At 36.4% G+C, this 14,439-nt stretch overlaps 1 protein-coding gene across 1 annotated transcript in view; it reads right to left on the bottom strand.

Moving 5' to 3' along the window:
- Window positions 1-294: 294 nt before the first annotated feature.
- Window positions 295-14,439, bottom strand: part of nyap2a (neuronal tyrosine-phosphorylated phosphoinositide-3-kinase adaptor 2a) — a 167,714-nt gene continuing 153,569 nt past the window's right edge. The window contains exon 7 of the mRNA XM_039759683.1: window positions 295-3,727. Within this exon, the coding sequence (XP_039615617.1) occupies window positions 3,500-3,727 (228 nt within the window). The 3' untranslated portion in view covers window positions 295-3,499. The remainder of the gene's footprint in view (window positions 3,728-14,439) is intronic.

Raw genomic sequence — 14,439 nt, 5'->3', positions numbered from 1 at the left:
ATGTAATCTATTTTAAGCAGGCCCAGATTAAGACCCCCCACAGGCCTCCTTCACAGAGAGTTGATCATACTTTCAACAATGCAGAAAACAGACAGCAAGTAGTTTAATGCTATGCAGCATTTCTCACTCTTGACTCATTTCACCGTTTGTCTCATTTGTTCATATTAGGGAGTGGAGACTCAATTGTTTCATGCCATCATGTGCCCCTGGGTGTGCACCCAGAATGCCCTGATGATTGATCCAGTCCTAAATTTAGGACAATTCTTTAGGTAAACTGTAAACAGAACAAGAAGTCATCCGTTTCTTGCTGGCTGTCAGATCTGGCACACAAGAGTCTAAAATGATTTTGCACTTCATACCAATAAAAAGCAAATAGGTATTTATTTCTCTCATAGTAATCTGTAAATTCTCAAAAGAAAACAGTGGTACAATTAAGCATACTTTTCAACATGTTTAGAAATTTAAAAAAAGGAAACACTTTCAGTGCAATAAAGACAAAAAGTGACATTACTGTGCTTTTTCTTATAATTCACAGTGCACTTTACACAAAATAAATTTTACACTATTATATTAAAACTCATTACTCTGAGAAACAGAAGAGTGAATGCTAAACAATCATTTTGTAACCGTGGATATTGTATACTAAACTCGGAAACACAAATTAGGCAGGAATTGTTCTGTTTAATAAGAGGCTGCTTGTCAAAGCTTTAATTTAACAATTGCACACATTGTTATGATTTGCAATATTTTTGGTAGTACAGTAACCAGGTTACTAAGTTGGCTGTATCAGTCAATTAATGAGCGATTTTCTTGTTAGTTTGATTATTTTCAGCTTTAAGCTATAAAATAAACAGCACAGCTGTTAGAGTAAAGGTAAAAAAAAGAGTTAGATTTAATCCTAATAATGTAACCTTACAGTGATACAGGCAACCAACCTTAATGCTAGTCTTTTGTTGTTTTTCTCCAAAGTGACTGGCTTGATAAAGTCACAGTGAACCATGGTCTCCTCAAGGCAACAAGACAACAAGTTTTAGATGGGTGTCCATTGTGAGCAGAGCTTTACAATGACAAAGCAGACTCAAGTCTTATCTTTTTTTATAAAAAGACCTCCTCCAGAATATGAAATTACTTTCTGCTGAGGAGAAAAAGCAGTCATGCATTATTCAGTTTACCTATCAGTTCACACACTTATAAGCAACATCGATATTTTGTCTACCTCCAATATTTAGGAGTGTTTTTATGAATAAAATAAAATCAGAAAAAAAACCCTGTTTCCATTTGCTTAAAGCTCTCAGACTGTGGGCTACAGTTTTAAGATGTGGATTTTTTTTTGTGCCCTGCCTTGTAATTTCAATCTACACAACATACAAAGCAAAACTGAAAAGTAACTGAGCCACAATATTAGTTTTAACTGGTGCACATACAATATCTTTGTTATACTGCTCATGAAATGGGGAAGGTAGCATTGGTGGCTTGAAAAAACTGCCTAACATTTAAGACAATGCTAGCTTCAGAACTTGAAAGGCAGAGAAAAAATTCAGGACACTCCACAAACATGAACATCTTGTAGCTTAGACTAGTACAAGACAATAATTTTCATGAGGAGATCAGTGGGTACCACAGTGTCAGGAATGCTCACATGAAACATTTCATGATAGCTGTGAAATTCATTTTTTTTTGGCAATTTTTTTCCTCCGAGATTCAAGAAATTACAGTGTCCACAGTCTCTTTGTTAGTTTTAATATTTATGTCAGAGTGTTATAGAAAAAAGAAAAATTGACTGCAGCCAGAAATTCAAAGAAAAGCATTGGTTAGTGACACGACTTGTCGACAGTCAGTAAATCATTACAGCCTTTTGTAGATTTATGAACTCATTTACTGAAGACTTAAATATAGTGCACCCGTCAATCTCCACATTGTTGTAATTTTGTTGTGCACAGCACAACTTTCTGTTTTTACAATACAATAAATACACCTGTGCGCTTTTTGAGCCAACATATTAAGAGTATAAAACAATGACAGATGTGGGGCTCCAACCTGAAAGTGCCAGACAAGGGTCCAACTACTGTGAAGCTAACATTGAGGTTTACCTGCATAACTTCCAGGATCAAAAGTTATAACTAATGGGGGCTTTGAGAAGAATTGTGCCTTTAACAGAAGAAAGCACCATAACTGTACTCTTTAGGTTCATACAGATGTCAGTGGTATCACAGATGACCAAAGTAATCAACAAATTTTGCTCATAGGGAAGATCTACCTGGGAAGGAGAGGTATACCCCATGCATCGGGATGCTTTACATTTCACTTGCTCATTAATTGCCATCAAGTTTGAGTTTGTTTGCAAATTTACCCTAACAATGAGGCAACATAAATGGCATTAGAAGGTCTTGATGATGATACACCAAGGCTTGTGAAACGTGTTAGGAAACGTTCATGGACACATGGTAGCAAAACCGAGAAACCTCTGCTTTTGATCAAACAAGCAAAGTAGTCAAAAGTATATGAGAAACACGTCAAGAACAAAATGCCCTTTCCCTTCCAGAGGCAACTAAAAGAAAGACCCAGTCCTTCTCGCTCCTTGGCACAGGCAAGCATGGATAGATGAGGCAAGACACTGCAAGCTAATGCTGATTTTCAGGTTCACTCAATATGCATTGATGTTGTTGCTTACTAAGGAAGATCCTGGAGCGAAAAAAAAGAAAATTTGCTTGAGACACCTGAGCCACCCAATGTTAGGGTGGAGGTGGCATGGCCTCTTCTTGTTTGATAATTTGATTTTCAAGGTAATTGCACTAGTTTGTAAATGAGTAAATGCCAGAGCACATAACATCGGAGAGTTGGACAACCGCACTCAATAAAAACTATACATTTCCCACAATTGGGGCTGATTTGTCTTAGTAAAAAGCAAGCTGTTTCAAAGATTATAAATTTTAAAATAAGATTTTCAACACATTTCAAAATATATGCTCATTAAAATAGTTCCTTTTTTCATATCACTGTAGCAAATTGACATTTGAGCGTAATAAAAAAAGTGACATGACTTGTTGATTTTACTATTTCAATAGAGAGACTCACTTTTATGGAATGAGCAAATGACCATGACAACGGTGGTGCTGGGATGGCAATGATGATGACCCATTGAAACATAAAATACAGCTAAAAGAGTTTATAACAAAACCATATTGAATCACTCTATATCTATGTATTCTGCATACAAAATATCTAACAATACTAAGCAAATTTTCATATTAAGACATTTATTCAAATAGAAAAATATGCAATATAAACCGTAATAAGAAAACATGATAATTTTGCACCCTCAGATATACAATTGCTACATTTGGACACCCGATCAATCATTTTCCATATGGCCCAGATGGGCAGTCAGATAACAGCCTCTTCAGGCCCAAATGTCTCCCTATAAAGACAACCTTTGATCTACCTGTGTAGTTCAAAGGTTAATTGCCAAAGGTTATTGTCCTTTTCACTCAGGACATTGTCATATGGCTGTGTCCCAAAACACAGTAGTTTGCGTCGAATAAGGAGGGGGACTGTATTTCTTAGTCCCATTGTTCTTTTTCCAGCTTGGCAGAATGGGCATGCTTTCTTGTTTGCAAAGGCCTTTGTCAGGTTTCTGCCTCTCCTTGATCTCCTTACACAGACACCGCTTCTTTTCAATCATTTCCATCATGGTGTTGTCCCCGTACATCCACTGAATATGTGACACCTAGTGGAGAAAAGTTTAGAGCTTAGCAAAATCAAAAAGCACACGTACAGTTTAGAAACGCTTACCTACACACGTTAATAGCTTTTGATGGCTGCACCCTTCTGACTCAGCCCTGGTTGACTAATACTGATTCCAATGTGGGAAACGTTTGAGGTAAACAATGAATCATAAGTAAATTTACACCATAAACAAGATTACATTGTTATTCTCAATGCTATTGAAAAGATAGACGATTCGAACAAGAAAAGGAATTGCAACTGAATCAAAAAATGTTTCAGGCTTAAATTCCACCATTCACCTACTTTGTAACATGATAGGGCTAGAGTTCTACAAATGCAAATCATTGCAGGTTATGGAGTATGGCTCATGGAAGATATTTTAGGTGATATTCACCCTGGAGGGCACGTTAAAAATAAAAATGATAAGCTATTGGAAAATATTGTGGATTCATGGTGACACTGCAGATGTTAGGCCTATAAATGAGCTTGTGCCTCCTGAGTAGAAACACTGGTGATTTGCTTTGCAAACTACTTGATAACAGATTCAATATAGAATAAAGATTGTTAATTAAAATTTGTTTTTTGACTGAAACCTTCTTGAGTCCATTTATACAATTGTGTGTTGACCAGATATAACTTGGTTAACTGGATCAATACAGTACTGTACTTTGGAACTCTTATTGTTGTTTTGTTCACAAAAGCAATCAAAATACTGGTTAATTTGAATGCTTGCAAATGGTAACACACCTTTATAATGCCTCATTGTGACGGCTCTCTCATGTGTAACCAATCCAGACATTTTCTTCATGTTATAGTACTTGTGTGCATTTAAGTGTTTGTGTTCTTGTTTTTGAGAATATTTGGCAAGCTTCTGTAAAAAGCTAAAATTCCCCTTTGGGCTCTATCTATCTATCTATCTATCTATCTATCATATAATACTTTTCTTTATCTATTTGTCTGGAATGTGGACCTAAATTTTATTGTTAAGACTCTATAAAAATATGGTATATACATGCACATTTTCTTACATTTAAACAAACATGTACAGTTCACTCAGTGATGCCCTATATACAGCATCATCAAGTGTTTCAGCATCCAAAGTGTATACAAGCCCAACAAGAAGTATAGTGTTCTCAGAGATGATGTCTGGAATATTTTTCCAACCTGTTTTCTATTGACAGAATGCGGCTGCACAAACAAAAGGTCTGTCACATAGCAAAATATGCAGATTGCAAAACTGACAGAACATGAGAGAACCAGAGCATTATCAGTTGGGGAAAATGAACACAGGTTGCAAGTTTAGTTATTGTGGCTAGTATATCTTGATTCTGTAGTGTGTCAAAATCTAACTCATAAAATGCACATATTTCACAATTTTTGTTTGTCTCTTCTTGTAATTTTTTCTTTGACATTTTGTAAATCACTTTAATCTACATCCTTTACATGAAAATGTGCTATAAAAACATATGTTGTTGTTGTTGATGCTATAATAATACTATGCTCCATTATGAAATGTAAAGATAAAATGTTAATCTCCTATTTGCATTGGATTGTTGCAAAACCATCTATAATGTGATAACATAAATAATCCTAAAGGAAAACATGAGTTGCATCTCATTATTTTTTAAGGTTTCTGTAAAACTTTGTCAAAAAATATAGAACACTGCTCAAGTTATATTACAGGTAAAATTCTGCAGCAATGGATTCAAGCATTAGACTGCCTTCCTATCAAGGGATAACTCCTGCCTTGTGCCTAGTGCTACCAAGATAGGATCCATCCCTTAATGACCCTGAAATGAAGTAAGCAAGTTTACAAAATGAATTGATAGTACTGAGTAATAAAAATAATATGACTAATTTTACATATACTTATTTTGGGTGGCATTACACATCCAGGTAGTCTAGTTTTACTACTTCATCCCAAAGACCCTCAGATTAGGTTGATTAATGATTCTAAACTTACCCCATGTGAGCTCTATATGAACTGCTATTCTATCCAGGGTTGGCTCCTGCCTGATGCTTGTGGAATTGGTTTCTACCTCCAGTGACCATAATTTGGATTAAGTGTATTTAAGAATGTCATGCTACAAACATATTTAATACTAGCTGTGTAAGCCCGTGCTGTAAAAAGCCTGGGCTCCTAGAAACTATTGAAATCGTCAGAAAAAAAAAATGAAATGCAGAGTTGGCGGTTTCATTTTGTGGACGTGCTCACCCCCCTTGTCTATCAGTGGCTAATTGAGTTTCTCCTCGGAGGTTTTGTTTTACCGATGTGCTCACCTCACTTGTGTATTAGTGGTTAAGTGAGTTTGTCTTTCATTGGCGGTTACACTTTGGCGATGAAGTCACTTTCATTCAGCTTTATGCTGTAGCCTCGTACATTGTTCTTCTTCCGACTTGTTAATTTGGGGCCGCCTTGCCAGCTCTTTGAGCTTTATGCTGTAGCCTCACATGTCCGGGCCGGAAAGACAGACACACACACTTCCTAGATGTTTTTATATAAGATAGGAAAAATCTTTCTAAAGATTTATATTTTATTACTTAATTGTGTCCAGTAATGACTTTTGTTAGTTTGTTTTTAGAAGGTTGACAGATACTCAAAAATAGTTGGTGGACTACTATTCTGGAACTCTAGCGATGCATTTTGTATTTTACAAAGAGGAAGAAGATGAAAAAGGGAGATTAACATGTGTCTCAAGATTAAGGTTATTTTACTATGTTCACTGCAAAAACATTGCAAATTGCACAGAAAAAGAATTTAGGAGTTACTTGTGCTGAAAAACTGAGGCAGATTATTCCATATTTACTGAGAAGACCCATGTTTTGTACATACCCTTTTTTCAAAACCAATTGTAGCAGCTTTGGTCTTACAGCTCACCTTTAAGCATGTCAAATAATCTCTTAAATTGCAAGGTGGTTTTAGGAAGTCTATCTATCTATCTATCTATCTATCTATCTATCTGTTGTGGACAGCAGGGGGTGAACCAGCTCCCCAAACCCAACACAAAATGAAAAAAGAATTTAAAATAATTCCAGTAATACTAGGCCAGGAGCTGGACATGAAAGGGCAAAGTTCATAAAGATGTCTGTGTAGATAAAGATATCAAATTTATCTGCACAGATGTTGAAAAGAATGCCATCTGTGATCCTATCTGCAAAAACATTCATTGTTTTAGATAGATTTCTACTTCTGTTTTTTTTTTCCCTAGCTTCTTGCCCAGCAATGCACTTGTAGGGTTGCTTTCCACTTTGTTCACGGTGAAGCTTGGATAGTCTCCAACCACTCATAGCCCTATCCTGGATTAACTGGGTTTGCAAATTAATCAAAGAATGGATTTATTGTGCCTGTTTTCCAGGATACTCACATCAAGGAAAATAGATATTTACCGGAAGCAGTGCTAAACTAAAATAGCATAAAGTAAGCAGCTCATAAGATGCCTTAACTGTCAGCCTCGCAAGTCCACAATTTAGGATTGATATTTGAGTCGAATTCTTCTGATCATCTGAACAATGTTATTAAAACTGCATGCAATTATATACATAATGCAGCTAAGGTGAGGTCTTTACTTTGATTTATGGAGGCAGAATGGCTGCTACATGGTTATGTTACTAGTAGAATTGATTACTGAATGCTCTTGATACTGGCCAGCATAAACATTTTCCAGAATGTCTCCAAATGATTTAAAGCGCAGCAGCATAACTGTTGACGAAGAAAAAAACATTTCTCTTCAGTTTGTGAGCACTTGCTTTGGCTTCCTGTAAATTTTACAATTGATTTTAAGGTTCTTTTATTACTTTCTAAGGCTCTGGATAGTTTAGCTTCTTGGTATAATAGACAACTATCATCTCAAATGCATCTTCATTCTAGCGGTCCTTCTTTTTTAGCAATACCCACAGTTTAAGTGTACCGGAGAGACTCTTTTATTATTATATTCAGTTATTGTGCACTTAAATTATGGAATGCATTGCCACATCACCTAAGGCACTCTCCTACTTTTAGCAATTTTGAGTCTAATTGAAAAACTTACTTTAATTATTTAAATATTTTTGGTATGTTTTAATTTTTAATGATTTATTACATTCAATTTATATTGGTTGTATTATTATTCTTATTGTGAGTGAAGCCATTTGTGACATAATTATTATAATTAAATGTAAAAGTACACCAATTTCTGGTAGACTGACTGCTAGAAATATTTAAAAAAATCTGTTTTGACCAGTTTTTCACTCAGTTGAAACTGCATACGCCTAGAGATGAATATTATTAAAACATAACATGACATTTACTTGTTTATAATACAAAATGGGAATGCTTTCATCCCTAAATGCATATTATAAATTAAACTGGCCTTAGTCAACATGTTGTTATTTTAGATTTCCTTATTTCCAACAGATATTTACAATATATGCTCCATTTTGGCACACAAAAAACCCTCTGGTTACAATGAATTGTTAACAGTGTCTGTATTTATAGGGTAGATGTCCCTGACCTAAAGGAAAGCTTCTTTTCCCTTTTTAGTAGATCTGAATAATAAAAACCAGAGAAGAAACAGCAGCTGTGCAGATTCATTCTGCCGTGAAAGGTGTCACCAGACTCGTATCTCCCTTCCTTCTTTTTCTCTTGCACATGCTTTTAACTGCTCTGGGACATACACCTGTTATTTGATTACTAAGAAGCTGGCATTTTCAGCAAAAGAATATCTGGAGCAGAAAAAAAACTAGGAGGGACCTGCTCCATTTGCCTGTTAAAACAAGCTGGAATGTGACCGTTGCTGCTGGAATTGCCTCCTTTTAGCTTTATACTTACTGTATAAAGAGTAAGCAATCGAGTATTCTTTGACAAAATGTATAATTTTAGAAAGTACAGTATTATGTACTTCAAATGTACAATGTGTCAAATGATACATGCTGTCCTAAACAGTGTATGAGGCAAAATGCAAACATTCTGAGATCAAGCAGGGTAAGGGCTTGGCCAAAGGCACATTTCAACACAGTATTGTGGTAATGACTCATTTTTATGACCTATGATCTTAGGGGCCTCTGGCAAGGCTTCATTTACCGACATCAATAGAGAAGAAATGGCACATCAAATGTACCAACACTGTAACCCAATAAGCAGCTTATTAAAGATTTGAAAGCAGACTGTTAATGTTCACTCACCACACAATGAGTAGAAAGAATTATTAGAATAAATAATCATTGATTCAATCACCACTAAACCTGCTTGTTCCAATCCAGAGTCACGAGGGAGCCAGCACTCTTTCTAGTCAAAACTGAGCATAAAGCTGGAACCCACCATGGACGTGGTGTGAATTCAGTGCAGGACACACTCATACACAACCATTCTCAACCTGTTAACTGTTGGATGTGGAATGAAAATAAGAGTAATACAAAACCTCACATACTGTACAATTTTAAAACCTGCTATGCTCAAATAAGGGATTTGGGGGGAACTGGCAGGGAATGGTACTGGACAAAGTGGCATTTGATCACAAAAAAAAAAAAATAATCAAAAGAGAACCTAAGTAATGTGCCATATTCTATTCATGGAATTGCACTGCTGATGATGGAATAGGTGAGAAATCCTTGAACTAAGGCAATAAAAAGGGTTTATTCCATTAATTGTTATCATTTAATATAAAAATGTATATAATTTTAATCATGTCAAGTCAAGACAAGTTGGGGAGCATGCACTGGTATAGTGCATTGCCGCACCCACTACACGACAGTTGGCAACCCCCCAGGCAGACACGCAGTCCACTCCCACCCTCCGGAAATGACCCTCTATCTGCTGCAGCCAGGTGTTACGTGGGCGACCCCTTGGCCTGGTCTAGCCCCTTGGGTCCCCAACAATGGGGATCTTATGAGTTGGATCACTCTTGGGAAAACGCGCCACATGGCTGTAGTGCTGTAACTGATGCTCCCTCACAATGCAGGTAATGTGTCTCATTTGGGACTCCATGAGCAACCATTCATTCGACACAAAGTCAAACCAACAGTACCCAAGGATTTTCCGGAGAGACACAGTACCAAAGGAGTCCAGTCTTCGTCTCAGGTCATTGGATAGCGTCCATGTCTCACAACCATATAGCAAGACAAGAAGCACCAGGACTCTAAAGACTTGGACCTTTGTCCTTTTGCATAGATATTGGGAGCACCATAGACCCCTTTCCAGGACCTTATGACCCCTCATGCTCTCCCAATCCGTCTAGTGACTTCATAGGAAGAGTCACCAGAGACATGAATGTCACTGCCAAGGTAAGTAAATCTCTCGACAAGGTCAACACTCTCTCCGCAAACAGGCGCACTGCTGATGGTTGTGCCCAAGAAGTCATTAAAGGCCTGGATCTTGTTTTTTATTCAGGACACTCAGACTCCTCACTCAGTCTCTCGAGTGCCCCGATCAGAGCCTCCATTGATTCTGCGAAGATCACAGCATAGTCAGTAAAGTCAAGATCCATGAATCTTTCTTCACCAACAGATGCCCCACATCCGCTGGACCCCACGACCTTGCCCAACACCCAGTCCATACAAGCATTGAACATTGAATCAACTGGGAAAAATGCAGAGGTCCTGCCTTCACTCTGCACAGCTCTCACAGTACCAGTGTACAGGCCGGCCATGATATCCATCAACCTCAAGGGGTAATATATTGTAGTTTTAATGCAGGTTAAAAATTAAATGCTAATAGAGACTGCTAAGGATCATGGAGAGTTCTGTGATCAAAGCCTTATGTTACTAACATAGACCCACGTGAGAAAGTAATCCAACTGGTAGAGATTTAAACAGTAAAATGAGAGGAATGTCAGATGTGGCAAATACTAAACAACAGAGAACAGATTAGTAACAGATCATATTAAAAACAATTCTGTTTATTTTTTGTGATGCTGTCTCATAACCTTTTGTTTTATTTTACAGTCTTTTAGATGCTGCACCTACAGCCATAATGAGTTAATCAAACCCCTCCAACTCAATTAATTGAATGATTTACTTATTTTTTATAGCCTTTCTTGAAAAAAAAAGCTTTAAATAAAAATAAAATAGTAGTACTGGTGCAGGCACACAATACATTGTGTATAGATACTGTAATGGCAGAAATGGACTACAAGTGCTGTGCAATAAGTAGACTGACACTACACTACTTGCAATTCTATTTCAATGATCATAATGCACCTCCCTTTAGATGCACATTTCTTTGAATTAAAGTCATTAATTAGTATAGTTAACTTTTGAAAACCTTTAATGTAAATATTAATATTAAAGAAAAAAAGTGGGTTAAATGTACACTTTTCAGATATGAATATTAAATGTCTTATTATTAGTGTTGTTACAATTCTTTTGCATAAATTATTCATCCATGTTTACAAAGAAGATTCATGTCACGCTATGTGTTCATGAATAAATTATGTGTCTCGTTATAAACAAACACTCTAACCAGGAACCAGGTTACTTTTTTTTATTTTCGATCTAACAAGATTCAGTTCTTTATTAAAGGCACATCATTTGTAAGTAATTTTTAATCTATTTTGCAACAGGTGTATGTACTTTACATTGGCTACTACTTAATGAGATGCTCAGTTGTCTGCTTTACTGAAGAGCACGCAAGTGGGACGGCATGGAGCCCTTTCTGCTATGAGGAGGCAGAGGAAGAGAAACATTTGAATAATTGATTAGTTTGTGATTGCTGGGGAAGGTTTAATTGGGACCTTGATTTATTGTTTTTACTGTTTAGTCATAGTAGTCCTCTGGGATAAGCAGGTGAGTGGAGGGATTTGATTAAGTCAAATAGGGACATGTGCAGACCACCCAGGTTCAGGATGGTGGAGGATGGTCAGAAGAGGATGAGAAGCCAGAGCTACATACCAACAACTGAAGTTCTTCATAATACAGAAAGAAAAATATAGACTCAGAAGAGGGCAGAAGGCAGTAGTTCAGATGGAAATGTTTTTTGGAGAATCCACATGAATAGGATTGGGGAGCCTGATGGCTTGAATGGCCTGTTCTAATCGAACTTGTTCTAATGTTCTAAAGTAATTATTTGTGGCTCTGTTTATAGTGAACCACTGAATTTGACTTCATCTCCCAATATCCTGAACGAGGGTCTGAATAATGGCTAAGAGCCTTAAGCAACAGTCACAATCTCCTCAGTAAGTAAACTCTTAATTTAACCCATATAAATATTTAATTTGAATGATCATCTTTTTATCCTGGAAAGAAGTCTTTTAGTTTATTTGCAAAACTCTTCTTTGAAATTAAGACTCATTTTATTAGAAAGAATCACATTTACTAAAAGAGGATAGGATTATTTGTTTGCTCTTTGTGTGACATACATTTATGTATGGCTTTCCAGCTATCTGCCCTTTTTCTCCTAGCTGTCTAACTACCTATTAAGTAGCTGATAGATGTGAAAAAGCATTTGAGTTTTTTGTAACATAATCAACACTGAAGTGCATTGTAACTGGTGATAAACCCAAGATCTTGGTCCTGAATCTAGCCTGAAAGAAATCGGCAACACGCAGGCTTCTACTTGGAGGGTAACTGTTTTCTGGTAATATATACTTTGCTACAGTGGTGTCAAGAGTGTTTTACTATGTTGAGTAAGTGTGTTGACAAATTCTTAATTCTTGTCCTTGACCCATCTCTTTCATTGAACTTGACCCACCTCTTTCACAGAAAGGTTTACTACGAGTTACCTGCCCTTGCATATAATCATTAATCTTCTTTAGGGTCACACTCCTTGAAGTGCTGGGAGGTTTATCTCCAGCACATAATCTAAAGAAATGGCAAGAGAGAAATTGGTGTTTTGGAAACGTAAATTACACACATCGGGGTGTATGTCTGTAAATGCCTTGGATGACCTTGTGCTTTGTTTAGCATTACATTCTGCCCCATGCCTGTCAGATTCCACCCTAAAGCCCCCATTTTTGTTTGTTTTTTTCTTTCCAGGGGGCAAGTGACTTAATAGTTGGGAGATGCTCTTTAAGATATAGTATAACCATTTGATTATTAATTCATAAAAGCCTAATACATTTTAGAGATTAGGTGACTACATTGAATTGATTTGTCTGTTTTTCCATGCAAACTAAGGATGTATAATGAAGTGGAATTTGAAAAGTATTAAATCAAACTGTGTTACTTTTGATTAAGAAACTCTAACAATTAATTTAATTTCAACCTATTTATGCTTCCATGCAGGTAGCATTAGCGATTTTCACAAATGAAACTGGGGATAATGCCAAGCTATCTGTCCCATGGAAAAGTGGGATTCACTTGTTCACACTTAGAAGGATGGCTCAACATATGACAATTCCAGCTTGGAAAAGAGTAACGGGAGTGGGGATCCTGAGAGATGCAAAATATATTTGGAGCTTTTGACACCAATGCAGTACACTAGCATTCTATGATAGCTTAATGGGCTTGGTGATGCACTGCTTATCTGTGTGCAGTTTTCCTATTCTTCCTCTGTATGACTGGGCTTTTTTTCTTAAATAACCTGATTTTCCTCCCAAGAAGGAGCATGTTGGAGTGAATAAAGAATCTGCATTAGGACTGTGTGTGTATTTGTGTGCATGAGAGTGAGCACTTTCATGGACAGTCACCTCGACTAGTGTTGGTTCCTATCTTACTTTTGATGTTCCTGGCTCTAAATTAAGTGGATTAAGGACTACAACTGTTTACTGAACCCAAAAACTTTATAACTAGTTTCTTCCTCAGATCATATGGACATTTACTCTATTCTAATTTTGAAACACAGTAGTAGATTATTGGCCTATATTTGAGTCAAACTCATGAATATTGTTTACTTGATTTAAGACACTGCATTTCCTCCAGCAGAAGTATATATGTTATAGCCCAATTATCTTGTGATTGGTTAAACAGCCTGTTTTGGGTAAGGCTGTCATGACATTTTGCATGCTTGACTTGGCAAGTGTACAGCTTGGCTGACATATAAACTGAGACAGGAGATTAATGGAAACCATACTGGGCTTTAACTTGTGAAGTTTCTTATTGTGTTCTCTGGAATACTGAAAACATGTGAGGCTTTTGAGCACACATAACCTGATAATTTATCAATATTTTCCTGGGAAAACTTATGTGCATAACTGTTGTGACTCCTTAAAATGTTCCCAAAGCATACAGTGTTACAGTTCAGAACTTTCAGTTATGATTGAAACAACGAGACCACCAAAACACAAATGGAGTGACCTGTTGTAGTGGATGAGGTCTTGGGCTAAAAACCATCAAGATGCCAACTCAGTCTCAGTTATGAATGTGAGCTCGATCAAGGCACTTAAGTGGCCTTTTCATCCCACGTGCATGTTATGTAGCAGTAATAGTAGTAGTAATATTATCACATGTTCAGACAACAGTGAAATTTATAAATACATAAATATATTGTTTAAAAATAGTGTGCTTTTTTTTCTTTAATACTTGAAATTGTACTTGTTAAACATGGGAATATGTATATGTACTGAAATTTGTTCCAATATTATTTGAATACAATTTTTGTCCAACCATCTTACTGTCATTTATGAAATAGTAAACATGTGAGTTGATTGCCATCAAAAAGAATCCTTTTGAATAAAACGAATTGAATTATTTTGTTTATGACAGTATTGCATATGAATCATTTTCATTAGTTTCACTTTGAAGGGCAGAGATCAAAGAGATTCTTTACTTAAAACTTTCTGATTGAGAAAATAAGTCAGTGAC

The sequence above is a fragment of the Polypterus senegalus genome, chromosome 1 (genome assembly GCF_016835505.1).
Source record: "Polypterus senegalus isolate Bchr_013 chromosome 1, ASM1683550v1, whole genome shotgun sequence".
In the NCBI taxonomy this organism is placed as follows: Eukaryota; Metazoa; Chordata; class Cladistia; order Polypteriformes; family Polypteridae; genus Polypterus; species Polypterus senegalus.
This window is presented reverse-complemented; position numbering and strand designations above follow the sequence as displayed.